The sequence below is a fragment of the Sander lucioperca genome, chromosome 11, assembly GCF_008315115.2.
Source record: "Sander lucioperca isolate FBNREF2018 chromosome 11, SLUC_FBN_1.2, whole genome shotgun sequence".
Classification (NCBI taxonomy): Eukaryota; Metazoa; Chordata; class Actinopteri; order Perciformes; family Percidae; genus Sander; species Sander lucioperca.
In genome coordinates this window covers 11564967-11592660 of record NC_050183.1, presented here as the reverse complement: position 1 = coordinate 11592660, position 27694 = coordinate 11564967, and the positions used below count along the sequence as shown (strand labels likewise).

Genomic DNA, 27694 nt, shown 5'->3' with positions numbered 1-27694 from the left:
TTAGCAAATAAATAAATATACTTTTGTAAATAAATACATCACATACAACTTACATGTAATCCATAACCAGAAGTATAGTGCCACAATAAATGCATTTGTAAATTTTAGTAATGCTCTTCCACTATGGATGAAAATGCACTAAAGAATTGGCCTTTTGTTATTAAAATAACCCCAGTCAGATGAAACTAACTACATTTATTGCGTCCTATTTCACAACTAGTATCCACTACTCCTTTCCAGTCTCCTCTCTGCTCCTATTAACTAATAGTTATTTTCATCTTTCACCTTCTTTTGTCTGTCTCCCTCTGCTCTTTTCAACTTCCTCCCTCCCTACCATTTCCTCTCGGCCTTCCACATCCAACTTCTTTTCACTTCTTCCTGTCACCTTCTTCCAATCCTCCCTTTCTCTCCCCTGACTTTTTCAACATGTGCAGCTGTTTTGCCGCATACAGACACACACACACACACACACACACACACACACACACACACTCTCTCTCTCTCTGAGACCCTACGAAACCCCACTCTGACCACCGTTTAATAGCCATACGGCACACAGGCCCATCTCAACTGCCTTGATTGGCTCTGACAGCAAATATGTCCCATGAAATTGACTTGTGATCAGTGTGTGTACGTGTAAATCCATGTATGCATGCATTAATGTGTGTTGCAGAGGTGGCTGATGAGGAGTGACAGAAAAAGGGGGATGTTATGGCGAGGAAGACAGAAAAAGAAAGAGAGCGTGAAAAAGATTAAGATATGGGATGAAGATGTGAGGCCAGCAACGGGGAAAGCAGCTTTATATCTCCTCAGTGAAAATCTGGAGATGTTTAACTGTCCTCAGTTCTTTGACTGGAGCATCTACAGTATATCATCACAGTCATTTTTAAGTCCTCTCCTGACTTTTTTACAGAAGTTGACAGCAATGTGGAGAGACTAAGAGGAAGAGTTGGGTACAAATGAAAGACGCAGAGAATGAGAATGCTTTTCCTGTAACAATTTTTACTCTACTAAAAGAAAGGCAGAAGGGTGGTTGGTTGAATTAACCATCCTTCTGTTAGAGTACAAATGTTCAACCCAGGATGGAGCAGAGAAATATTGCAATCAAGAATCACAATATGTCTGTTGAATTAATTCCACAGCATATAGTATAATGTTTCCATTTTTTTTTTATCATTTTGTTCCACTGTTCAGCAGTCGTACAGGAACATATCTATATATATTTTTAAAGAGTTAGAAACATTGTTCTCTACTAGCAACCTTAGACCACATTGCAATGCAGCTGTAAGACTCTTTCACCAATACACATATTGGTCTTTCACCTTACATATTAACCCCACCAGTCCAGGTACATACATTTGGCAACTTTTAAAGGAAATTCTGGTAAATGTGGGGAATGTGTAACAGAATCCAAAGTAATAAAATCAGTAAATGATATCACTCCATCACAAAGAATTCACAGAACCTCACAAACTGATGCTGAAAGGGGATCTGAGGGTGGAATTTGCTTCACCGCTGCACCCCCAGCATCCCAATTCTGCAGCACTAATGGAACTTAAAGGTACCCTGTGGAGTTTTTGACCACTATGAGCAATGTTTTCATGAATGGATCCCCGTTTTGTTTGTCTGTACAATGCAAACACACAATCCTGCCAATGTTTTCACATTATTCCACTGTGGCGGTTAAGCGCCACAGAAAGCAGCAATGCCCCGACAAAAGCAGTGAAGAAGAAGACTGCCAGCAAGTAACTTAAAATGTATATGGTGTAGGTTTCAAAATGTTATAAAACATTGTATTTGCAAATGTTTTGTGAGGAATGAAATTCAACGCTTTGTTGGATCTCAGAATATGTAGAATATCCAACAAAGCTTGTAACGCTTAAATGTAACACTTAAACCTGCAAATGTTTTCATTCTCTTAAACCTGTTTATGTCCTGAACATGCGACCCATTTACAGTTGTGTGTTTTAATGTCTGCAAAAGTTTGTCTTTGAAAAAAATACCAATGGATCCAGAAGTGGAAATGGTGAAAGTGCAGAGGGAGACTTGGTGTCAATAAAACTACAGATTAGTGATGTTATTCACAACCGTGTTTTAATGTTTGAGAGAGCTAACAACCTCCTCCATTAAAGTATTGAGTTACACTGCTACTATATTACCTGCATCCATTTATTTATGCATTCAGTAGCCCCTTGGCGGCATCAGTTATGCGTAGTCAGAAAGTGCCTCGAGGACAGGAGGAAAGAGAGAAAAGGTGGGCAGAGGAGGAAGGTCTGTCTCTGTAGTGACACCATGACAGCCGTTCCTCTGTTTCTCCTCTCATCTATTCCTCTTTCCATCCATCCTTCCCCAGAGACTTGTTACCTAATATGTTCATCAGAGATTTAACCATTACTTTTATGCTCTGCTGCTTTCTTCTTCTCTCTCTCTCATATCGATCTCTATAGAGGCTGGTTAAGCAGCAGCCTCAGCATTATCCCTCTTTAACAACTAGCACAGATTACTGTTAAGTCAGAGGTGTCCACCCCATCATTACTCATTTAAGTCTTGAAGGCATACTAGCATGGGCAAGAAATACCTTTGTATTTCTCCCAAGGTTATGTCCAACAACCATTTCACAGACAGAATTTCAGTTTAAGCGTTGTAAACTCTGAATGAAATTGTTGCGGTCTTTGTTCAGAATTTGATCCTGATTTTGGTTGCACTCCTGATTTCTCCACTCTGGAAAACTAACCACCTCTTCACTGCTGCCAACAGCTGGTCAACCGAGGCAACAGTAAGCAGCTGTAGCAGTGGACAAGGGTAAGAGTATGAGAGGAATGAGGCAAATAAAATTTGTGGAGAACTTGGAGCTCTGACCATTTTCACACATATGCTCAATGGCCAGTCTCTGCAGAAAGCAGGCATGACTGATGGTTTGTCAGTTTTAGAAATTTACAAAAATTGCGAGAGGCAGCCTTCCCCATGCTACAGTCAGAAAGAAGCTTTTAACTGTACTGTCGGACCAGCACTTCTTTAAAAGTATGTCACAGCCTTAATCATGTCCTCACTTCAGGAAAAATCCTCGGCTGTTCTAGTGACAGTAACTTCTTTTAGCTGCTGCATGCAGCATCTTTACAGGGCTTATAAGTTAATATAATTAGTCCTCATATTCATACATCAAAGTCCAATTTAGTTCCTTTAGCAGGTATTTTACAATAATAGTCATTATGCATTTGTTTTGAATGTTAAGAGTGAATGAGTCAATTCAATATCTTCTGTACCGTGAAAGCCCTTAACCCCTAATCTCTAAACTTTAACCTCTGCACTGTTACCCCAGCTCTAACCCCTTAACCCTCATCATACCAGCAGCACAAAGGCTACTTAAAAGAGGAGAAGCTCTGAAAAGTGTGTGTGTGTGTGTGTGTGTGTGTGTGTGTAAAGAGATAAGCTTAGTTCAGGCTAAATACAGCACACTAAGGAGATGGTTTAGGAGTCGTTAAGAGGGCTTATCACACACACACACACACACACACACACACACACACACACACACATGCACACACACACAACCACACACACACACACACACACACACACACACTAGAGGCTCATATACTCCCTGGAGGAACACACACATGACAATAGACAGATACACAACTGCACACACACCCGTATTGTAATAGTTGTTTTGATGTTGGATGATGTCATCATGATTGTGCTGATGATGACAAAGCAAAGAGCAGCAGTTTTGCCACACTGACTGACTATCTCACCAATTCAAGTTAAAAACAGCTGATAGGGTTTTGAGTCTGCAATTAAACTATTTACAGTAAGTGATCCAACATGTCCTAAAAAATTTAATAAAAACGTAACTTTAAATAAAGTTAAGTTTTAATGTAACATCCACACTGTGAAACCAACAGGCTTTATGGGATGCAGTGCTTAAATAATAGTCGATTAAATAATTACTCAATTGATAGATAATGTATTTTAAAACAATTTTGATAATTGGTTGTTTGTTATTTGTTTATGGCATTTCACAATTACCTAATAATAATGACAAAAAAATACCTCATGTAGCTCAGACATCAACAGGTAAAAGCAGGTCTGCGTGGCCTTGTGCGTTCAATACCAAGTATGGATGATTACAAGTTTATTTTAAAGAGTTTTTCTTGGATGGAAGAACATTTTGAAAAGTTGAAAGGACTTTAGGATGAGGGGTTGGATTAATCTGTATTTCTGTCCCTGTGGTCATGAGATGACGTCTCCCTCTGTCACGGTGGTTATAGCAGCCATGTTTACTGGTGGTCTTGACTCACTTAGCAGCAACTGTACACACACATACACACACACACACACACACACACACACACACACACACACACACACACATAAACATATATCTCACCAAGTGACGCGGTCTCTGTCTGGTTCAGCAACCACAAACACAGTGTGTTAAGTCATTTTGCACCCTGAGGATAATATGTAAATAAGAAAAAGGTTGAGTGTGAGTCTGTCTGCATGTCAGGTTTGCTCTGGTTATATGGTGACCTTTTATGAACAATATTTAGCTTTCTGTCTCCTTGTATGTTAGACAGCAGTCTCACATGAATGGGTCAAGTGTGGGCAGAATGTGTCAAACACAGGATTTGTCTGTGAAAGATTTATTTCTCTCTCTCTCTCTCTCTCTCTGTTTGTTTTAATCCTCATCCTCTCCGTCTCTTCCAGAGTGACCAAGTTCTGGTTTGGTGTGAAAACCACAGACGCTGTGCGCAGGTAAATACTCATACACACAAACTTGTACTGCTTCACTTCTAAAGATATTTTTCTGACTTGCATTCAATTCCCTGAAGGCTTACCCAAACATTAATCACTCTGTGCCTAACCCCAACCCTAACCCTGATTTTAAGCCAATCATAACCCTAAAACCGAGTCTTCAATGTAGGAGTAAAGACCAGGGGTCAAACTTCTGGCAACATTAACTCTGATTTGGTAGTTCATTCCATCAAACACAATTGGCCGTCTTCGGGTTGTTGGGTGGTAAGCCTGTGAGGGTTTTTGTCATTTTTGCTGCACTAGCAACTCCTACGGGTTGGGGAGAACCATCTTCATGTTACACCTAGTGAAGCTCATTGCTTGCACTTGAGAAGAAGCGGGTGCAGCACTGCCAAAAAAACAGTAGAGTAGGCAGTGAAAAGGGCAAAAACAGGGCAAAGTTTTACGGTAACTATAAAATAAGTTGTTGATCTTGAAGGGACAGAATTTGTCTTTAAATATGAACAAAAATATTCAATGACGAAGGGGGCAAGTTCTTCTCCAGTGATTTAACAAAACTTTCCCAAAACTACAGCATAATACCAGACAACAAGAAGGTACTGGTGGCAAAAACAGCAATGGAAAAAAAAATCTAATTTCAAATGTTTTAATCTCTTTTCATTGACTCAGTGATTAAAATTATGAGTCCGGCCAAAGGGCTGTCGTGGAACATTAAACAGAACACAGGTATGGCTTTTTTGGGACATCATATTGTATAAGGGGCCATGGAAAATATGTGTTTCTGACTAGCTGGCACATCTCAAACTAATTTCTGTGCAACAGTTTAAATCAATGCGCAAGGTACATTAAAACGTAACAACAGTATGTTTGCTTTGTGCTACATTACCATCTAACTGTCACTGGTGTATTAAGTAAGTAAGTGGATATAGTATAAGTATGATAACACACAACGAGGTATCCTGATAGAATATAACAAAGCTGACACAACAACAGTAAAAGCAGAGCCAGAGACTCTGCTTCGAGAGGCAGAGACCGAGAGTCTTTCTCTTGCTTCCCTTGTGTATGGAATCTTTACACCCACCACACGACTCCTGTAATAGCAAAGGTGGTGTTTTTAGTTAAAATAACGTCCTCCCCTATATCCCCATTATCCATCCACCCTGGAGCAAAAATTATCCACTGTTTATTCACTTAACACTGCCTGCCAGGAGGCTTTACTGTGTGTGTGTGTGTGTGTATGTATGTGTGTGTGTGTGTGTGTGTGTGTGTGTGTGTGTGTGTGTGTGTGTGTGTGTGTGTGTGTGTGTGTGTGTGTGTGTGTGTGCGCGCGTGTGCTAATTCATTGTTTGATTCAAGAGGAGTTTCCATGCCGTTTTTAGCTGCCAGTCTGTCCACTCTGCAGCAGTTCCTGCTTGTTACAGCTTTTTGGACATTACTGTGGGTGATTTAGACCGCTGGTCCCAAATCAAACACGCAGACAGTTTGTGGATAAGACATAAACGGGGTCTCCATATTTTGATGCAATTCATCATGTTTTAAATCAGACAGGCTAAAAGATGAAAACAGAAAAAATATCTTCAGTATTGAAAAAAAACAGATGGAAAATAAAAGGTTTGATCACTAAACAAAGTATGTGAGATCAGAAACTATTTTATGCATTAATGATGTTGTGTAAGCCACAGCCCAAAAATTGTTTGCAAAATATCTGTCCACCATGACCTTTTACTTCCTGACCTTAACTTACTCAATATTAATGACTTCTTGAAATATTCTGTCTGGTTTCTTATTGATGATTCTGAACTCTCCGTTCAAGGTTCACACCTACAAACTTCATCACAGCTGAAAGTGCATCTGAGTCGTATTTTACTTCTTGCAACATTTCCAAGCTTTGCTACAAATGCACAGTTGGACATAGTAAAAGCAAGAAACAGGCGTGAGAGCAAGAGCTTTTTCTTCTTCTGTACAGCGCGTAGATCAGTAGTGTGTGTATGTTTAGGTCAGCTGGGGTTAATGTCAACAACAGACAAGGGCATGCCCCCCTCCAAAACTCCCACTAACAGACCGTTGCAGTGGATACCGCAACGAACAAAACATCAGACCTCAACCTTCGGCTATTCCTAACCCCCCTCACCACCTCAAACATGCACAGCTCCTTTGACCTTCCCCAATCTTATCTATATCCTTCCTTCTCTCCCTTCCTTTGTTTCTATTCCTGATGTTTAGAGTTCAACAAACACACAGAGAATGAGAACAGAAAATATTTTCTAGTTTAATACCACATCTAAACTTTATTACCTTGGCTTTATGTCTTGCTGTTGTACATGTGTGAATACCAGTGTGGCAACCAACGTCCAATAACAGTCTCTGAAACTGGCCAGTGGGGGCTGACTCTGTGTAAACCACAATTTTCCTTTTAGACAGGCTGATACTGCACAGACATGCACAGTGTCTCTTCTAGCTTGTTTGAATTGCAGAGTTATTAATTCTTACCGTTTTACAGTCTGTTGAAAGTGGACGCAGCCCAATTTGTAAAAGTCACCAGGGTAGGCCAACAAAAATAAATTAGAACAGAAAAGCATCTATCCCAGTCCTCAGGCATAATTGCCAAGATTAATCAAAATAATGAATTATGAAGCAGAGGAAGTCCAACACTGTTTAATGCTCCCAAGGTGTGTATATTTGTTAACAGGATATGTGGGAGATATTTTAGGCTTGCTATTTGTTTTTATTGATTATGCACCTTGGGAGCATTACACAATAAGCACAGTCCACTTTATTTTTGTTTCATTAGGCTAACATAAATATAACAGAAACATAATACATACATAATATTCCCAGGTTTCCATTCTACTCTATTCTATTAATTCTTCATTTGTTCTAGTAAAAAAAAATTTAAGATTATTTTTTGGGCATTTAAGGCCTTTATTTATATAGGAGAGCTGAAGACATGAAAATGGGAGAGAGAGGGGGAATGACATGCAGCAAAGGGCCGCAGGACAGAGTCAAACCCGCGGCCGTTGCATCAAGGAGTAAACCTCTATATATGGGCACCTGCTCTACCAGGTGAGCTACCCAGGCGCCCGTTCTAGTAACTTTTTGATATAAAAAGGTAAACTACAGATCCCGACAACAGCTTAAAATGAACTGCAGAGAGACAGACCAGATTATTGTTTAAAATATTTTAGTTACGCTATCGGCTCTGGGGATGGCGATGTCAGTTCGTTGGTCCACCACTTTGGCCCATCTGAAATATCTCAACAACCATTAAATGGATTGCTATCACATTTTGTACAGACATTCATGTTCCACTCCGGAACATGAATTAATAACTTTAGTGTGCCGACCTTTCATCATCATCCATCAACAGGCCAAAATATCAATCTGTCCAAATCTTTTCTTTATGCCGAAATCCCTGCAAAACTAATGACATTCACATCAGCCTCAGCTGTACTTTGTGTTGAGTGCTAATTAGCAAATGTTAGCAATGTAGAATGGTGAACATTGTAAACATTATACCTGACTAAGTTCTGTTATATTTTGTAAAGTATGTATGCATATGATTCCAACTAAGCCAGGGTGGGGTGGGTGGGTGAGTTGTGTGCCTTATTTTATTTATTTATTCTTTTTTTCTTTACCTTTTATGTATAATTTGTTGTGCTCTGTCATTTTGTCTTTTGTGTCTTTTTCTGTTTAAAATCTAATCTGTACAAAATGTCTATTTTCAAAACTTGATTCTGATCTCAATAAAATATGTTTTAAAAAAAGAAATATAAACTGAAGCCAAAGCTCTCAAATATTAATTGTTGCCTAATCACAAGTAGCCAGAAAAGAGCTTTGCTTGTATAAAATACAGTCAGAGACTGGCAAAATTTTTATTCAAATTTAACTATAATCTGAGTAAAGAATAAATAAATCTGACCAGATATTAAATGCTAGTTTTCAGTACTTCATGTTTTTTGTTCATCAGTGCTAAGGACACTGTTTTTAAGGTGCAATACTCATACTCATACGCAGAGAGAAAAAGAGAAGGAGAGAGTCAGAGGGGAGGAAGTGTTTATCTGTTGGAGGAAAACACTCCTCTGCACAGATTGATTTTCAGACGTTTTCTCCACTGAGCCACTTATCTTTATAAACCCAATTTTAGGGTTATTAATAAAGCAAATTTAACAAAATGTGACTTGGTCTCAACCTACATTCCACTGCAGATCTCATAAAGCCTTTTGGCAGTGTAACATACTGAATAACTTTTGACAGAGATTTTTACAGAATAATTTGGGGACTGGTTTTACTTTTCCTTTAACTCCTTTTTGGTTCCTTACCCAGACTTGGAGCAGTGCTGAATGAGGTTGTTCTCACTGAGGTTTAAGACGTGTAACACATAGTCAGTCTAATCGCTCACAGTCACACACCCACACACACAAAGTGGTGCACTGGGAAGCTAAAGGATTAATTTAATTTCCCATGTATGTTTCACTTAGGAGGCTGAAAGCTTGCAATGATCCATTTTTTTTTCACACTGGAAATGGCACAAAACAATTACAAACAGCAAGCTATTTGAATAATTTCTTTAGCAATTTCATGGCATGTTCTTAAATAATGTTTACTCTCAGAGTACCAGGAGCATTTGTTCAAAAACAAACTTTATAGGGGACTGTAAAGTGCATCCGTAGGACATGTATTATTAGTCTTCCATATATAGACCCACTATATCAAATCATTGATTGCATGACATTGTCATTTATACATAAATAATGTTAAACATTTATAATAAAAAAGGATAAAAATGGTCTAAAGGTATACATCTAGTGAATCCCTTAATATGCTAGGATAAGAGAAAGAGACAAAGGTAAAGGTAAGCATTGTCTCATTGAATGTTGTGCTTTATCTGTTCCTTTGTTACATACGGCCCAGGATTTCTCTATTGAAGACACAAACACGCACCAGGCAGATGTTGCCCCAACTCATATGGTTTGTGTCACATCATCAGACTCTCATTCGTGGAAACACACATGGGAGTTCACTAAAAATGAACTACAGCCCTCACTCAACTCCTCCATCTGTCCATCAGTCCATCTCCTTTTTTATCTCTTTCTTTCTCTCTTTCTCACACACACATGCAAAGTAGACGTAGTAATGTGTACCAGGTGTGTGAGGCAGCAGAATGTCCACTAGCAAACAGGTCTGATACAGAACAAAGAACAGAGCTATCAAGTCACTGTTTCTCTTTCTCTTATCATAATCTCTCTTATTCATTCCTCATTACTTGCTATTAAGAGGTTCACATAACTTGTCATACCAGTTGGAATAGTTATGGCTGTATTATCGCTGTGTTAGCTTAGCTTTGGTAGATTTCAAATTTAGAGTTAGAACTCTAATTGTAGTATTAAAGTGATGGTTCGGAGTAATTTCACCCTAGGAGGCTTTGCACATAACCTGACTCCGCCAGATGGATTGCTTCGCATTTGCTCGGCATATCCATCCACTTTCCGTTGGAGAACTTTTGGGAAGGGGCGAAAATACTGGTTAGCTGATTGGATAAACCATCTGTCTATCACCACCTATGTTGGTGATAGATGGGCCAAATCAACCAATCAGATCAACGATATATCAAACTCTTGCCGAAACCAGTCGGGAGAAGAGCAAAAACATCTTTTCCTCCGAGAAAAGCCTCCAGTGCCGTTTTTTGCTCTTTTTTCAATGAAGGAATACTTTCTAATTCGGATAAAACTTGCGCGATAGCTACGCTCATCTCATCCGTGGAAGCTGCCATGTTGTTTAGACTTAACAGTCGCTTCTCGTTGCGTCACACCTAAACCCGCCTCAAAACCAACGCTGATTGGTCGGTCGTTTGGCGAACGGCTCCAAATTTTCTCTGTCTCAAGATGCCAGACTGATCTGCGAGTGGAAAACTGGAACTCGCGAGATCAGGACGGTCTCACGAGTCTACTTTGCACCTTGACCTCGAGCCAAACAACCCCCCATAAGCTTTTTTCCCTTGTGATAACGTTGGTCGAGTTAGCGTTATCTTAGTGCAGGCGCTAATGGATCCATGTTTGTATCTCGTAAATTACCCCACTAATAATGCCCGGAATGATACCAAACTTCTACAGTAGTACAAATAGTTTTTTTACTTATAAAACGAGGCATTAGAAAGTTTGTAACTACACCAGAAGTATATTTAAATAACACTTGCCTGATGGATACTCCTGTCGGCTGCTACCGCGCGAGATCCCGCAAGATCACGCACAGAGCACAACATCTATTGCCGGAAGAGACTACTGGTAAAGAAGAATCAAAAAGCGAGTGAACAGCAGAAGCAGCTACTGCAGCGTGAGGCGATAGGACAAGCTGCCACACAGTTGTATATATCCCGGCCCGTTTCTCTCACTATGCCTCTAGTGTCGGCACTCGCTCTGAAGCTAATCACTATCACTCTCTCACTCGCCCAGGCACACACACATGCCGGCCCTGCTATTTTCTTAAAGAGATCGATGGACACACCAACACACACAACACACCAACACACGTAGGCCACTTACGTAGGCTACGGCGAAAGCTCTGTGTAGAGCCTCCACAGAACCATAAATCACGCTTTAGCCTTATCAGTCCCTCCAGAAAAACGCGATTATGCGATCGCATAATTCAATGCATAATCAGCCAAAGTCCGCATATTTATGCGGGGGCCGCATTTTTTCAAATACGCCGCATTTTCGCCGCATAAATTGCCGATTTCCGTGCAAAATATGCGGGGCTTGCATGATTTTATAATCCCCGCATTTTCTTTGCAAAAAAGTCACATATATCTTAGCAGCCATTTTCCCCTGTTGCCATGGGAACGTCATGAAGTGACGTAATTACGCAACGTGAACATCATCGAAAAGCGGCAAACCCCGCGATGAAGCCATGATGAAACCACAGTTTTTGCAAGTTCCCGCAATTTCATCCCATAAAATTGCATAAATATCCTGCATATTCCATTGCATTTTTTAAGAAAACGTGCCGCATAATCAAGGATTTTTGCCCTCAACAATCACAAAAAAACTCTGGAAGGACTGCCTTATGCATGTGTGTGTAGTCCCTCCATCGTCTTTCCTGGATTCTTTAAGGGTTTCCTCCGAGTCACACATGCTTGGTGTATATCCATAGGTAGATTGACCTTGGAAATCGAAAGCCGGAGCTGGGAATGATCGCGTTCCAGTACAACAAGTCAGAATGTTTGCGCTAGCCAGGTTAACCATTGTTAGCATTACCAGTTGATGAACACCGCATTACACTGTATTTTAAGCATTCAAACACCGTAGCAACATGTCGACAGATAGAAGTTGGACAGTACTGTGTGTATGACTGGTTTAATGACACACAAATAATACAGAAGTGCTATTAAACTATTACTACAGCTTTCACTACTGTTGATGCATGGAGTAGCCATGTTGGATTTTGAGGCTGGCTTTGCTCGGGGTACTGTGGGGTTCACCGACTTTTCAGGACAGAAATCCGACTTCAGGGGGCGTTCCACTTAAAATTTCCGACTTGGAACTCGGAAATTCCGACTTCAGAGTACAAAACTGAACGCACCATGAGGCCAGACAAGCTGTAAAGAAAACTTCCTTCAGCTGCTTGTATCCACAATGTCATTCTTTCTGTCTGAACTCAGAGTTCATGTATGTAGGTGAGGGTTGGAACATATACCGGCGGGTAAATTGAGAGCTTTGTCTTCAGGCTTCGTTCCACCTTCACCACAACAGTCCGATGCAACACCTAACACTAATAGTGTGGGCACCAATCCACCTTTAAACACACACATTCCATCATACCCTCACTTATGAACAAGATCCCAACATATTTGAACTGCTTTATTTAGGGCAGAAATTTGTTCCAGTGGGGGCTGTCCACTGTTTTACCACACACTTGAAGGTGCTGAATCTCGCCTCAATTGCTTCGTATTCAAATCAAGTGTTGGATTAAAATGAAATCGGCACTCACAATGTTATAATCGAAAGAGGCCGCAGGAAATAATTGAAGAGGAATATGTTGGACAGGGTTTCAACAGTCAGGCAGTCATCCCTGTCTGCCAGCTCGATGCTCCCATCTCACTCTCCTCCTTAGATTTTAAAGTACAACTCAACCCAGTACAACAGCTGCAAACAACAGCTTGCTAGATTGTATAAGCTTGCATAACAATCTTAATTCTGTGTCTTTCTTCTCCTTTTCCCACAGTCATTTCCATTCCCTCTGCTGTTCAGACTTGTCCAGTAGTTTATTAAGATGTCTGGTTGAGATATGTAACATTTACTTTAAGTGCAAATTCTGTCAAAATATTGTTAGAAATGCAAGCTTATGCTCGGAGGGCATTTAAAGGAATACATGAGATTTTCAAATCTGACCCTGATATTTTGGCCTTTTAGAAAGTTAACAAAGCAGCAAAATGTCTTGTAGGTCGAGTATTTTGACCGCCACCTGCCATCAACACGTCAGTTTCTTAATTGTCCATACTTCCTTCCTTTCTCCGTCCAAACAGAGCAGTCAGTCTAGCAATCTTATTTTAGACAGAGAGAAAGCACAGAGAGAAAATGATTAGGGGAAACATAGAGAGAGAAAGCTCTGGCAGGATTTCGTCTGAGGTTATTGTGGGTTTGAAAGGTGAGGAAGTTAACCACCAAACTATCTCGAAGCATTTGTCTTTTTGACTATCCTCCCAATCTCTATTTCTCTAGCCTTTCCTCTCCTCCCGCAAGCTGCTGATTTAAGTTAGCTCTGGTTGTTGTACATGTTTTTCCAAAGGTCTGGCAAAAGTATAACATGCTTTTCAAAGGGATTTGTGGAATTTGTTCCGCTACTTTTCACTCACGTACCACAAAGCCTGAAGTGTGTGTATTCATGTGTGTATACTTGTATGCGTGTTTGCAAATTCAAAATATAAAAGTGTGTTCTTGCCCTCAGTAATGTTCTGTAGAATCTTATTTAGCATATAAATGTGGTTACTACTGAATGTAGCACTGTGACATCAATAAATCAACACTTGTGAATTAATTGTGCCGCAATAGTTTGATCATCATTGACTAACTTAAGCCTGATGATGTGAAATGAGGAAGGCATACATGAAAAAGCAAAATTTAGATTTATATTCACACCGAGTTATTAAACGTCTGCATGTACTTTTTTTTCGTAATCTTAAGTATTTAGAAACACGTATTGTAAGTTTTTCTTTCACGTTTTCTCAAAACCACATTTCACATAGATACTAAACAGACTGTGATTTCAATAACACTCACAACATTGGTTGAGAAAAGTTGCAATTAGATATTTCATCAGTATTAGTCACAGACAGTAGTCGCAGACTACTAGCCTAAAGTTACTATTATTGTTTCCTTACAATTACACTCCTGTCAGTTTGTTGTTTGGGTGGCCCTCTACTTCTCTCACTACACCTTTAACCTGAAGTCAGTATGTGACATCACTGGGACTGCATCCACCACTGAACAGCATGTGACAATGTGGGCCACCACGTCAGATTTCGCAGGAAATCTGCTGGATTGCTTTGCAGGAGAAAACATGATGAGGATGCTATTTTTCACTTCAAACAGAGCTTTCAGGTTCTCAAAATAGCTGCTGGTGGAAGATAAGAAAAGCTGATGGAAAAATAACTTTTAAGTTATTTTTTGTGTTTAAGAATAAGAGAATATTTTGCAGAAGAAGAAATAACCTTTTTTTTCAGCAACAAGATTTATCTGAAATTTGGTCTCAACTTTAAGAGATAATTGGTCATACCAGTACCGTGGGATTGTGGCATCCCGTCAGAGCTACAATTTTACAACTCTTTTTCTTGTCATTCACACTGATAGAAAGATGTATAAAGATCCTACGAGGGCTTGGTATTGTACCATAATACTTTCTTGGTGCAGACTGAAATGTGTCTGTATCTACAATTTTAATATTTAGTTTCCAGTTGTACAACAATTAACATTTGAGCGTGTCATTTGAGATAAAGGGTTTTGTCGAAAACATGTTTATATTTGTCAATTTAAGGGATTGAAAACATAATTGCAAAAAAAAAAAAAAAAGTCTTGATGTTGACACTGTTGATGATTTTGACACTAAAACTAAAGGAGTAGTGAAAGAAGTTAAATGGTACCTAATCCTAAATACTACACATATGTACTTTATGGGAAAAAAATATGAGAAGACTCTGAACAACTGAACACATAAATGAACATAAATGGTTTTTCACATTGCACACAGTGAACTGGTCATGGTGTATGGAGAATGAGCACATCTGGTCTGTGGCTGTCTTTGTCTCTCTCTCTCTTTCTTTCCCTTTCCTCTGGACCTGTTTCACAATTTGTCTTTCATCTCTTCTCTCCTTTTCAACTGACACTCACCCCATCCACTCTGAAACCACATCTCTCCTCCCCTCCCTCTCCCATTTCCTCTCCTCCCTCTCTCTGAGTGTGGCTGTCATCCCTCTATCGTGGCAGGTGAGGCCATAAAACAGCAGGAGAGGCCAAAGCAGGGCCGAGAGACTAGGTGTGTGTGTGTGTGTGTGTGTGAGTGTGTGTGTGTGTGTCTGTTTGTCTGTGTGTGTGTGTGTGTGTGTGTGTGTGTGTGTGTGTGATTAATTATTATACAGATATCTGAGGAGCTCACTATGCAAACTGTGCACACATACGGACACATACACAGTCATTAATCTAGGCTCTGTTGTTACAGTGTGTTGGTGTGTTAAACAGTAACACCCCTGACCTCTGACCTCTGCTTTGTCTACTGCTCTCTCTCACACACACATAACTCATCATGTCGCCTTCAAGGCCAAAAGTGTTCGTCTCTCAGCTCCACTTACACAAATACGGTGCATGTACTTTTCAGTGATTTACAATATCCAAGTGATATTTGAGAGTGTAAGGTGTGTACCACGTACATACCTCGAGTGTTTTCAGCTTAAATCCATTTGCGTCGACCCTCCCTTTCTCCCTTCGCTCTCTCTCTGTCTCGCCTTTCTCTCACTACTGAGAGTAAAATAATACATAACCCACATTCATTACTTTAGTAATACAAGTAAAATACTCTGTTGCATGTAAACCTTTTGCATTCAGCATTAGTAACAGTAGAGATTATTATAGTATAGGACTATTACTGGCAAAATATATATAAAGTATCACACGTTAAAGTAACTCTTATGCAGAATGGCCCCTGTCAGTGTTAAATTATATATTATTGAATTGTTATTGCTGTTGCATTAACATGTGTGCAGCATTTAAATGTTGGAGGCAGGTTCAAGGAAGAGCTAATTTTAACTACTACTACTACTACTACTACTACATACATACATGTGGAGTAGAAAGTACAGCATTTCCCTCTGAAATGTGGTGAGGAAAAAGTAATAACTATAGTGTAAAATGAAATGTACTGGAGATTTACTTATTTATTTTCCACCACTGTACAATACAATAAAATACAACTTTATTGTCGGGACAATAAAGTTTGAAAGTTGTCTTTAACTTTAACCACAACTAGTCTGTAAAAGTAACATAATAATAATAACAAAATAGATAACATCTGTGTACACCTGCACTGTCAGGGGTATGCTGACTGCAGGGTGTGAAAAAAGTACAGTTTCAGGTTGAATAGTCACGTTGCAGTGGGGGACTATATCTTTTGTAAATAAAGCACAAGAAGAGCAATATTTGGTATTTAGTGTTCCCCACATAATTAGATTCTATTTGTGGTGGTAACTGACCCGGGGTGGGGTTTGCACACGTGGAAAGAGGTGCAGACTTCTTATATTAATTGTACTGCAAATATTTGTATACACAATTCTGCAGGTAACAATTCAACATTTTAAATGTAATGGTATAATGCAGTAAGGAAAGGGGGCTTTCACATCTGACTACACTTAACAACAAAGTCAGGCTCATTTGATTAGTATGAACAGGGCACAACCGTATCTTTTTCCCAAGGAGCATGTTTTGCTCCTCAGTTGAAAAATGTAGGAGTGACTTAAGGTAACTGCTATTACTGTTGTAGCTAATTTGTACAATAATACAATAGTGTTATGAATACAAACCATTATGAAGTGTAATGTTTTCTATTTTGAAATATTGATAGATAAATTGTCCGTGATGTAGAGTAACAGACAGACAGTTCGGCATGCATGTGAACCGCAAATTGTTGCAAATGTCACCATCATAGTGTGAAATAAAGTTTAACTGATGCTGTTACATGAACGGGCCTCAGCAGAGAGGCGGAGCGAGACGACGTCTCTGCATATTCAGGGAGTCAGGACAATGCTGCTAAAGCACTCAAAACTTTGAGTTTCATGTGTAGGTTACTCCCATATGGCTCGCATCAGGTGTTAAAATTGACTGTACCAAAACACGGGGAAATGTATTTACCGCGACATACGAGACATTTTTATTTTTACAGGTTATGAAACTGTCTCAATTTAATACTGATAGACGGCACAGATAGACAGCAGTTGGAGCTCAGGCGGGTGGAGAGTTCTGCGTCCGTCAGCAGTGGTTTCACCCCAGAGCAGCATGGTCACCTGGAGAGTCCGGTACAGTCTGACTCTGCAAACGCTGGTAGCTGAAAATCAGACGTTTTGGCGCTCCTGATATTCCTCTGACGCTGGCTAAAACCTCTTTGGGGGGTGCCTAATCTTTCTCTATGCATTAAAAACTTTAGGTTACTTAACGTAACCCCGTTTTTTTGAAAACAGAGTGAGGTGTTTCACTATGAGAATCGCCTCAGCGTGACCAACTATGGAAGCTCCAATGACACCACGTCTGTCTGTGACAGACGTGGTGTCAAACTGTGGGTCAAACTGTGCTAGGGCCACGCCCCCTCATATAATCACAGTCGACCAGCTCCTTACAAATCATGAAATCATCAGTCCCTCCTTGCAGTCTCTGCTCACTCTGTTATTAAAGAACCGGGGTTACGTTAAGTAACCTAAAGTAACCTTTGTTCGGTGTGTCACTATGGGAGATATAGACCATTCCCAGATTACATGAATCTCCCAAAGCCAAAATCATATTGAACCAAGAGTCACACTGACCTCGGCGCCGTAGCCTCCAGCACAGCCTGTGCCAAGGATGGTCCGGAAACATCCAGCCTGTAAAATCTCACAAAAGTGTGAGGCGTAGCCCAGCTTGCCACTGCACAAATTTCCTTCATTGACACACCCCTGAAAAGGGCCCATGAAGTGACCATGCCCCTTATGGAATGAGCCCTCAGGCCCTGGGGGGCCTGCAAACCTTTACACTCATAGGCTAATGATATGGCCTCCACAATCCAGTGGGACAGCCTCTGGCGGGATAATGGCTTGCCCTTATGGGGAGTAGCCCAGGACACGAACAGCTGATCCGCTTTTCTGAACCCAGACTCAGTATCCCTATGTTCGTACCACTCCTCAAAAACCCGCCACTTTCCACTGTAAAGGGAGCGGGTGGATGCACTCTGAATGGTGAAAGGTTCCACCTCTCACGGGCCAAGCCCAGAATGCTATGCGGTCTGGGTGAGGGTGGTAGATCTCCCCGCCCGCTTGGGAGAGAAGGTCTCTGCGTATGGGGAGAGGCCATGGCTCTCCTGCCAGGAGTTGTATTATCTCTGCTACCCAATGCCCTGTCCTCTCACCTTGCTAGGGTGGGGGAGATCAGACTGAGGGGGGGGATGCATAGAGTAGCACGTTTGGCCATGGATGGGCTAGAGCATCCACACCCAGCGGTGCATTTACGCCTGACAGAGAGAGGAACACTGGACACTGTGTGTTTTCCTGCGAGGCGAAGAGATCTACGGCTGCCTGACCGTATCTCTGCCAGATCTGTTCTACCACCTGTGGGTGGAGAGTCCACTCTGAGTACAGAGGATTCCCCCGTGACAGGAGATCTGCACCCATGTTTAGAACACCTGGCACGTGTGTTGCTCAAAGAGACAGCAGTCCCCTGCTGCTCCACAAAATCACTGCGCGAACTAACTTGTGCAACGGCAGTGAGCAAGTGGCGCCCTGGCGGTTGATGTACGCAACCACAGTGGAATTATCTGTTTTCACTAAAACATGACAACCTTGGAGAAAGTGCAGAAAATGTTTTAGAGCCAGAAACACCACCATAAGCTCCAAGACATTTATGTGAGCCTGGGCTAACCTCCGGTTTCATGTGCCATTCACTGTTCTCCCTAACAGCGTGTTTAGCGCCCATGCAGGCTATGCACATTGGGTTAGGGTCCCTGCCCGAGATGGTTGCCCCACTGACGCGGAGGACAGGCAGGATACAGCCTCACTAGCCTTCGGTTCCGACCCTTTGGCAGGAGGGCGCTGCCGAGGACATGGTGACTGGAAAGAAAGAAAAACGGCGTAAATATACAACCTTAGCAGGCGCGTCATGACACATTAGCCTGTCGGCAAGATTAGCACACAGGGTTTAGCCTGATCTAACGTTAACAGTGTACCAAAAGAGTAGCCCGTTGTAACACGTTAGCTCACTCCAGGTACCCGGTCCGGCTAACAAACAAATGCTAACCAAACCCAGGAAGGCTCGCCGTAACGCGTTAGCCAGAGGGTAAAAGAGTTACACAGCTAAGCAACCGATAAACAAATACCGACAGCCGACAGAAGAGCAGTTTGCCTTGACGTGGACACTGCTTTCAAACTGTGTAACCACAAGGTAAAAACTTCTTGCGAAGTACTTACTCAGCAAATCCAGACTGGGTCGGAAACTGTTTAGCAGATAACCAACCATGCTAGCCTAGAAGTGCTGAGGGAGCTTAGTATAGTTTCTTCACGGGAAGAAAGCGAAAATGATTTGTAAGGAGCTGGTCGACTGTTATTATATGAGGTGGCGTGCCCCTAGCACAGTTCGACCCGTCTGTCACGGACAGACGTGGTGTCATTGGAGCTTCCATAGTTGGTCACGCCGAGGCAATTCCCATAGTGAAACACCGAACAAAGTTAGAAAAGGAACCCTGAATAAATACTGGTAATAACTTCATAATACTAACCATTAAACTCCGGATCGACTAGCCGTCTTCTCTGTGGGGAAAAAGATTGATGTCGGAAAAAGCAATTTCTTCTTCTGTGTGTTAATTAACGGATCGCAAACCAAGTTTAAAGCTCATACCGCCACCTACATTACTGTATTGGGAGTGTGTAGAATAATCAATGGCATTAATTAATCTGCACGGAGGAGTAGGGTCTGTTTTGTTTGTGTGTGTGTGTGTGTGTGTGTGTGTGTGTGTGTGTGTGTGTGTGTGAGAGAGAGAGAGAGAGAGAGAGAGAGCATATACGGCAGTATGTGGCGGTCAACATTGATTGTGTTGCGGGCCACCACAAATATATCAATGTTTGGTATTGGTGTTTGCAAGAGTTAGTATTCATTATTATCTAAAATATATGGTATGGATATATTGTGGGATGGGATGTTTAGTTATCTAGGTTTGGGGGCATTTTTGCCTTTGTTAGATACCGTAGAGGAGAGACAATGACAGGAAAAGGACTCAAACCTGTGACATTGTGATTACAAAGTCAGCTATTTAAACCTTTATTTCACAGGGATGCCCTGCAAGCTGGGTAAAAAAACCCCAAATAAACCCTGGATTAGAGGAGGATAAGTCAGGGAGAGCAGAGGAAGAAGGAGATGAGAGGTGTTGAAATAGGGGAAAGTAAGGAGGTAGAGAAAGGCAGTGCAGGGTGTGTGTGTGTGTGTGAGAGTTGTTTTTGGGGAGATTCTGACAACCTGAGCAGCATGTGGTTGAGTGCAGAGACCCACGAGAGCTCCTTGAAGAAATACATTGCACTTAACGGTCTGGTTACAATACTATGGGTGTGTCATGTATTATCTCTCTCTCTCTCTCTCTCTCTCTCTTGTATTGTCTCCTCATTCCCAGTTTCCTTGAGGAATACATAACTAACTTACAAAGGAGAAAAAGAAAAATAACTTAAAGTCTTTGCTTCTTCATGGGGAACAAAGGTTGAGGTCGTCCTGGATTTATGGCAGTTTTAATGGATTAAATTGTGAAGTCGATTGAAACTTCTAAAGTGTAGCACACATTGCTGTCCATTTGTATGGTAAGGGTGTTCCAAACTAAGTGTGCCAAAATATTCATGTTGATCTGGCAGAGATGGGCAGTCTAACATGCATGGAGTGCATCAAGGTGTATGATGCCTAAACACCTGCTATGGTTGTGCATATAGATTTTTATTTTGTCACTATTGGAATCGACTGTAACTTACATAAATCTAGCTGACTACAGCCCTGTGGAGAAACAAACTTTTTACTGCCACATTTCAAATCTACAGAGCAAGAGTGTTTAATACTCAATAGGGAGAATTTGGGGTGGAGTATCACTTTAAGCTAACCCAAACCTTTTCATCCATGACTTGAATGAAATGAGCCGACTGTACAACATTAAACCGCTATCATGCTTCACGCCGAGACTCCATTTTTTTGTCCCACATGCTATGAAACCAGCACATGTGGTTTCACTGGGTTTGGTTTGTTGATGCTGTATGAATCCCAGTGACAAGTAACTATGAAGTGTTTGTCTTTCATTTTATAAATGAAAAGTTTACATGGTCTTTAATGCAGTGCTCACGTATGATGATAACCCTTAAAGTGTTCATAATCACCAGTCTGCAAATAAATAATAATAATCTAAAACAGCTGGGGTTTGAGAAAATACTTTTTCATCTAACAGTAGCCCATTTATTTGTGCAAAATAAGTTTTTATGGCTTTTTGTTGATTCTGTTTGTTCCCGTGGAATCAGTACGATGGAATAAATTGGAGAAATGATTGAAGCCAGGCACACTGGGGAGCTGAGGGAGGGAGACAGACAGAGGGAGGGATAGAGGAGGGGGGACGGAGGTTCGGGGTGAAACCGCAGTTTTTATATGTTGTCTGGTTTTAATTTGGTAAGAGCCATCATTCACCAGTTCACTGAGGTGGCAAACCAGATGAGTGTGTGCATGTGTGCATTAGGAGTGTGTGTTTTCTCTGTGTTCCATACCTGCTTAAACACTAAGGCCTCTGCAAATGCTAAAACCCTCTAACACTTTGTCATTTATCCTTGTTCCAACACATTTTCTTTCTTGTATTTCTTCAAACCTCAGCTATTTAAAGGAACAGTTAGACATTTTCGGAAATACACTTATTTTCATTTTCTGGCATGGAGTTAGATCAATGCCACTCTCGTAAGTATGCATCTAATATAAGGCTGCAGTCAGTAACAGGTTAGCTTAGCTTAGCACAGAGACTGAAAGCAAGGGGAAAAAGCTAGCCTGACAATGTCCAAAAGTAATAAAATCTGACTACCAGCATCTCTAAAGGTAACTAATAACCAGCCGCAACGCTGGCATTGTTTTTAAGTCTGTGCGTCTTAATCATTGCAAAATGTGGTCCTGGAGACATCTACTCTAGCGGGAACTACCACAGAGGTGGTTTTTGAGGACTTTGCTGTCTGTATGTCTTTTGCTACCGCGATAGCGTCACAACTGTGCAAGATGCAGTCATGAAGCTTTACATGTGTAGAGTTCGAAGATTCTGTGGTCCTAGAAAGGGCGCTGGAAGTGTTTGTCCTAAGCTAAGCTAACCAGATGCAGGCTGTAGCTTCATATCGATCCTCTCATCTCTCTCCACCAGAAAGCAAATAACTATTTTCCCAAAAATGTTGAACTATTGCTTTAAGAAGGTGTTGATGATCAAATGTACTTACTTTATTGTGCCTAAAGCCTCATATTTTGTTTATTTATATTTGTTTGTTTATGTGTAGTGCCTACAGCCATGCAAAGAACTGTGGGAAACCAGGAAGGTCCTTTCTCCAAAGTCTTGTGAGGTAAGACAGAAAAAGAGACGTGTGTGATAGTGTGTGTGTGTCACAACACCCTTGGTGGCTGTGTCACTCCTGCACCCAAAACTTGCTTTTGTTGGCACCATGAAGCTGTTTTCTGACTGTGTATGCCATGAATGAGCATTCATGTGTGTGTTTATGCAAGCTTATGTGTGTTATGAATAACATGTTTGTGAGCTTTTAAATGTATACATTTGGGAGTGTGCAGTGGTTATGTGTGTATATATTGTATATATTGTGTGTGTGTGTGTGTGTGTGTGTGTGTGTGTGTGTGTGGCCCTGAATGATTATTTGTAAAGCCAGTCGCTGTGGTCTTCATATTAGTTTTTCATCACAATAGCTGAAGCATGTTACTGGCTGGCTGGCTGGCTGGTTGGGAACACAAGGCAATTTAGAGCTATTAGTTAAAGCTTGTGTTTACATTTTGATGATCTTCTGCCATGTGCGCGCACACACACACGCACGCACACGCACGCGCGCGCGCACACACACACACACACACACACACACACACACACACACACACACACACACACACACACACACACACACACATCCCCTTTTAGACCAGATCTCAAGGGCTGGCTTCAAAGAGTCAGTAGGAGTTTACCATACCATGTACCAGGATACACTTTCACCTCTGCTGTGTGTTTTTCTGCCTTCATATGTGTGTTCATACATTACGCATTGTTTCCGTTGTGTGTCAACTGTAATAATAACAATTTCCCCCTGTTCTTTCTCGCAGAAGCAGACCGAGTGTGTGACGAGCAGGGAGTTTCTGACCTCTCTGAGGTTGTCTCGTCAGGGGGACTGCCCTCCGCCTCAGAGAGCCACCGGATTCGCTGCAGCCTGCGTGGAGGGCTGCTCAACAGACCAGCATTGTCCCTCCCCCAGGAAATGCTGCTTTAATGGCTGTGGACACACTTGCCAAGCCCCATCCAATCTATATAAAGGTAAAGGCAGGTTGGGACTTGTGTGTAACATCTTGTGGGTTTTATTATGAGAGGCTGCTGTCACTGTTGTCACTGCTGTTCAGTGAACATGCTTTTAGTTGTTTTTTGTTCCTATGGCGTTTAAATGTACTTATTGTGAGTTTCTTTGGTTAGAAGTGTCTGCCAAATAAATGAAATGCAATTTAATGTAATAACCATCCTTAAATACTGCCTGCTTGACTGCATCTGAAGTCCCAGACGGCCCCGCCGTGGTTAAAAGCTCCAGCTCAAGTCTGTGTGGAGCTAGTCATGAGTACAAACTGCCTCAGACGCTGTGACGCTTGTTCCTAGTGTCACTTTGTTGATAGTCAAGTCATTTTTATTTATATATCCCAAATTACAATCTGTACATACACATACAATAGATACTGCATTGTATAACATACAATACCCTTCTACCCGTAGACCATCAATCTCACAATGACTTTGTGTTATTTGATGTTACGTAAATGTTTTTTTTAATGTTTTTTTAAATAACTTTCAAATAACATCACGTTCCTGTTTTGACCTTTTAAGTAATTATTTGCTCCAGGTGTTCCTTTGAAGCCTCGCAGAGAGATGAGCTTCGTGGAGAATTCAGAGGGCCATGTGAAGGTGGTGTGGGTGTCAAAGTTCAATGTCAGCGTGGAGCCGGTCGTTTACATGCTGCAGTCCCGCTGGAACGTCGGGATTCATCCCAGTGAAGACCATGCCTCTCCATGGACTACTGTTGCCATGGTAACTACAGTAACCAGCAGCATCTCACCTTTCACCCTGGGTCTTTATTTTTTTACGATTAGAAGGTTCAAGATATTGAAATTCATATTCAGTTTTTTAATCATCTTTTCACATTTAAAGAGATACAGATTCTGTTAATACCTTCCCCCCCCCCCACGCACACACACACACACACACACACACACATTGGGGAATATTAGCTATGGAGATGTTGATGAGGGGTAGCTGTTAGCTAGAAAAAAACAACCTTGTAACAACATGGCCCATAGCTGATTCTGTCTTGAGTCATTGCAGCCATAAAAATGGTTCCCTGCGCCTTTAACAGTGGAGCAGCACCACAAACTTCGTAACATATCTTTAACTCATAACTCTCAATTTGCCTCGAATGATGAAACTTCTCAGCTATGGAGATGGATGTTAGACTCTGTTTCCACCTCATCAGTCTGCTGCCTTGCTGTCTAAACCTCTCCACCCCAGCCAGTCTCCCATTCTGCCAGGGTAAACCGTATGTCTGTGTGTGCGAATGAGTGAGTGTGTGTGTGTGTGTGTGTGTGTGTGTGTGTGTGTGTGTGTGTGTGTGTGTGTGTGTGTGTGTGCGCGCGCGCGTGCGTGCATTGTACGTCCGTATGTGTGTGTGCCTGTGTGAGGTTAGGTAAATAAGCAGAGCTTAAAAAGGAACCACAGGCAGCCACAGTCGTTCCACCGGCTGACTCTGAATGACTGAACGCTCATTATAGACTTAAATAGATGGCAGCTCGTGTCTGTGTGTGTGTGTGTGTGTGTGTGTGGGGATGAGTAGATTTTAAGCAGTTGATTACATTTGCACTGTCAGGGAGACAAAACATGTGAATCTTTAGCAATTTGAACCATAATTTGGGCAAATCGTTTCATTTTACTATAATCAGATGGAATTCCAATCCGGCTGTGTTCATCGGACTTTCCACCTCATTAACTTGTGAAACTTATACGTCTAAAAGTACACAGGGCTCTGTCATGTTTTTTAGAAAAAGAAGATAGTATGGATTTGTGAAAGATGACGGAATATTTTTGCCCAAATTGGGCTTGGATTGAAGCAAACTTTCTATTTACAAATTGAGAAACTCAAAATAACACTGATATCATTTTTAAAAACTTGCAGGACCTGGAATAATGTTTTGCCAATAAATGTATCGTTCCCTCGTCAACCGGTGAAACTTCCCACGGTGTTGCCACACGCTTGACAGTTCATTTGTTAAACAATTAAGACGCGGGCATTACAATAACATAACTTGATAGTGAGGAACGTCAAATAGCTCAAGAAAACGCTCATCCCCTCATGCAGCCTGTTTCCACTGTCACCTCCTTAGACTGACCCCATCCCTCTGTTTCACTTCTGCTTTAAGCTCAGTGATGCAGATAGGCCACCAGCCACCCCAACCGTGGGGGCCAACGCTGAATTATGACGTGACAATAGTGAGACTTGTTTTTAAAGAGTAAGAGTTTAATATAGAACACCAGGCTGAAAAAACATTGTTTTGCTGCCTTCTCTGGTTGAACATTTCAAGCCTGTTTCACCTGTGACGCCACCTAGCATCACTGATGGTCGGGATGTCACAGTGTCCTGGAGTACACCTGTACATCGCTGTAGTAAGGTGAAAAGTTGAACCACTGGAGGTCAGAAAAAACAAGATTTTCAGGGGATGTTATGACTCTGAATCTGTCGGGAATCATGTATAATTGTATCTGTTTTGAACAAAAGTCTTTCTCTGTCATGCAACTGTTATATGTAATGTGTTTGTATTTTCAGACCCTTTCTGAAGATGTGGTTCTGTCAGATTTGAGACCTCAGCGCTGGTACCAGTTCAGAGTAGCAGCCATCAACAGCCATGGCGGCAGAGGCTTCACCACACCCAGCAAACACTACATCTCCAGTAAAGGTAATACAAACACAGTTTAAACACATGCTTTCATTTTCTTTCGAGAGCTGTTACTAGAGTCCCACAGAGAGTGATGATTCCTCCTGTGTGTTTCCGTAACTCACTGTTGAATTTTGATATTCTGTCGTGAGACACTGAGCAAAACACATATTCTTCCGTTCCATTTGTGTCATTTTATGAGAGATATTACATCTCTCTGAGGAAAAGTCAGAAACTCTGGAACATTTCCAGTCCTCTTCTTTCCTGTTCTTACTCTCTCTTTCACTCAGAGTTGATGGATAAGGTACACACAGCAGGAACACTATCAGGCAGTCCATAAAACACAGACAGGAAACAGAAAATACACAACTGCACATGCCCTTATTCACACATACAGTACACATGCTCATTCAGTTGGTTTAGTGCCAAATACCCTTGTGACAGGGTAAGAGTGAGAGTAAGACAGTTTTACACACACACACACACACACACACACACACACACACACACACACACATACAGTAGGAGGTCCTAGCTCTAATGTTTAGCAGACTTAGGTCATATTGATGTCGTGCCAGGATTGGCTCGTGATATGAATCCCCTGCCAGGATTGGCTAGAGCATGTTTGTATGTGAATAATGACTTCAGGTTGGACTGAGCTTTGGAAAAAGGTTCTTTATCAGTTGAGCACTTATGGGAGATTATAAAGAGGTGTCTGAGATAGCATTTTCCACCGCCTTCAGCAAAACACCAAATAGTAGAATTCCTCATGTAATAATGTTTAGAGAATATACAACCTGTGCCACGGTATACTGAAACTTCTCTGGCTGTCCTGGTGGCCTATCAACGTTGATACATACATAACAATAATAATAAAGAAATATTTTTTTGCAGAGAGTTAGACAAACATATTCTAATGTCTGTCCTTTACATATAAACCTGGAATTATACTTCTCTGGGCTGTGTGCATGTCAGTGACCTAAGGTTACTCATAACACTCTTCCCAGCATAGGTTCACAAATAGGTTTACGTGTATCTCTGCAGAATAATAATTCCAGGTTAAGGCGATAGCCAGCAGCCAGTGAAAAAATATAATTTGTGCTTTTACGGTGGATTATGTGGGTTATTTATTTGCTGGGAGCAGTAACTTCCAGAATTTTCTGCTGGTTGCTTGCTTTTGTATGGATTAAGCTTTAGAGGTGCTGTTTCCCCCTGTTTCCAGGCTTTATGCTATGCTAAGCTAAGCGGCTGCTGGCTATAGCCTTATATACAACAGACAGAAATGAGAGTGGTATTGATCTACCCATCTAACTCTCTGCAAGAAAGCAAGTATGTTTATATCCCAAAGTACTGAATTATTCCTCTAAGATACGGTGTGTGTGTGTGTGTGTGTGTGTGTGTGTGTGTGTGTGTGTGTGTGTATTTGTGAGTGCCAGGGTTAAAGGTTAAAGACACTTCTAAATAACATCTGATCGGTGTCAGAGTCTTGTTTT

General features: G+C 41.3%; 1 protein-coding gene and 1 long non-coding RNA gene across 2 annotated transcripts in view; one reads left to right on the top strand and one right to left on the bottom strand.

The window, feature by feature from the left end:
* The window catches only part of anos1b (anosmin 1b), a 46503-nt gene that overhangs the window by 6253 nt on the left and 12556 nt on the right, over nucleotides 1-27694 (top strand). Inside the window, exons 2-6 of the mRNA XM_031313895.2 lie at nucleotides 4711-4758; nucleotides 22520-22582; nucleotides 23343-23550; nucleotides 24122-24306; nucleotides 26093-26222. Of these exons, the coding sequence (XP_031169755.1) occupies nucleotides 4711-4758; nucleotides 22520-22582; nucleotides 23343-23550; nucleotides 24122-24306; nucleotides 26093-26222 (634 nt within the window). The remainder of the gene's footprint in view (nucleotides 1-4710; nucleotides 4759-22519; nucleotides 22583-23342; nucleotides 23551-24121; nucleotides 24307-26092; nucleotides 26223-27694) is intronic.
* On the bottom strand, nucleotides 787-16655 carry LOC118496311. Its single transcript, XR_004898861.1, has 3 exons — nucleotides 16513-16655; nucleotides 4857-4863; nucleotides 787-797 (listed from the first exon to the last, which is right to left on the bottom strand). It is a non-coding gene; the product is annotated as an uncharacterized LOC118496311 (long non-coding RNA).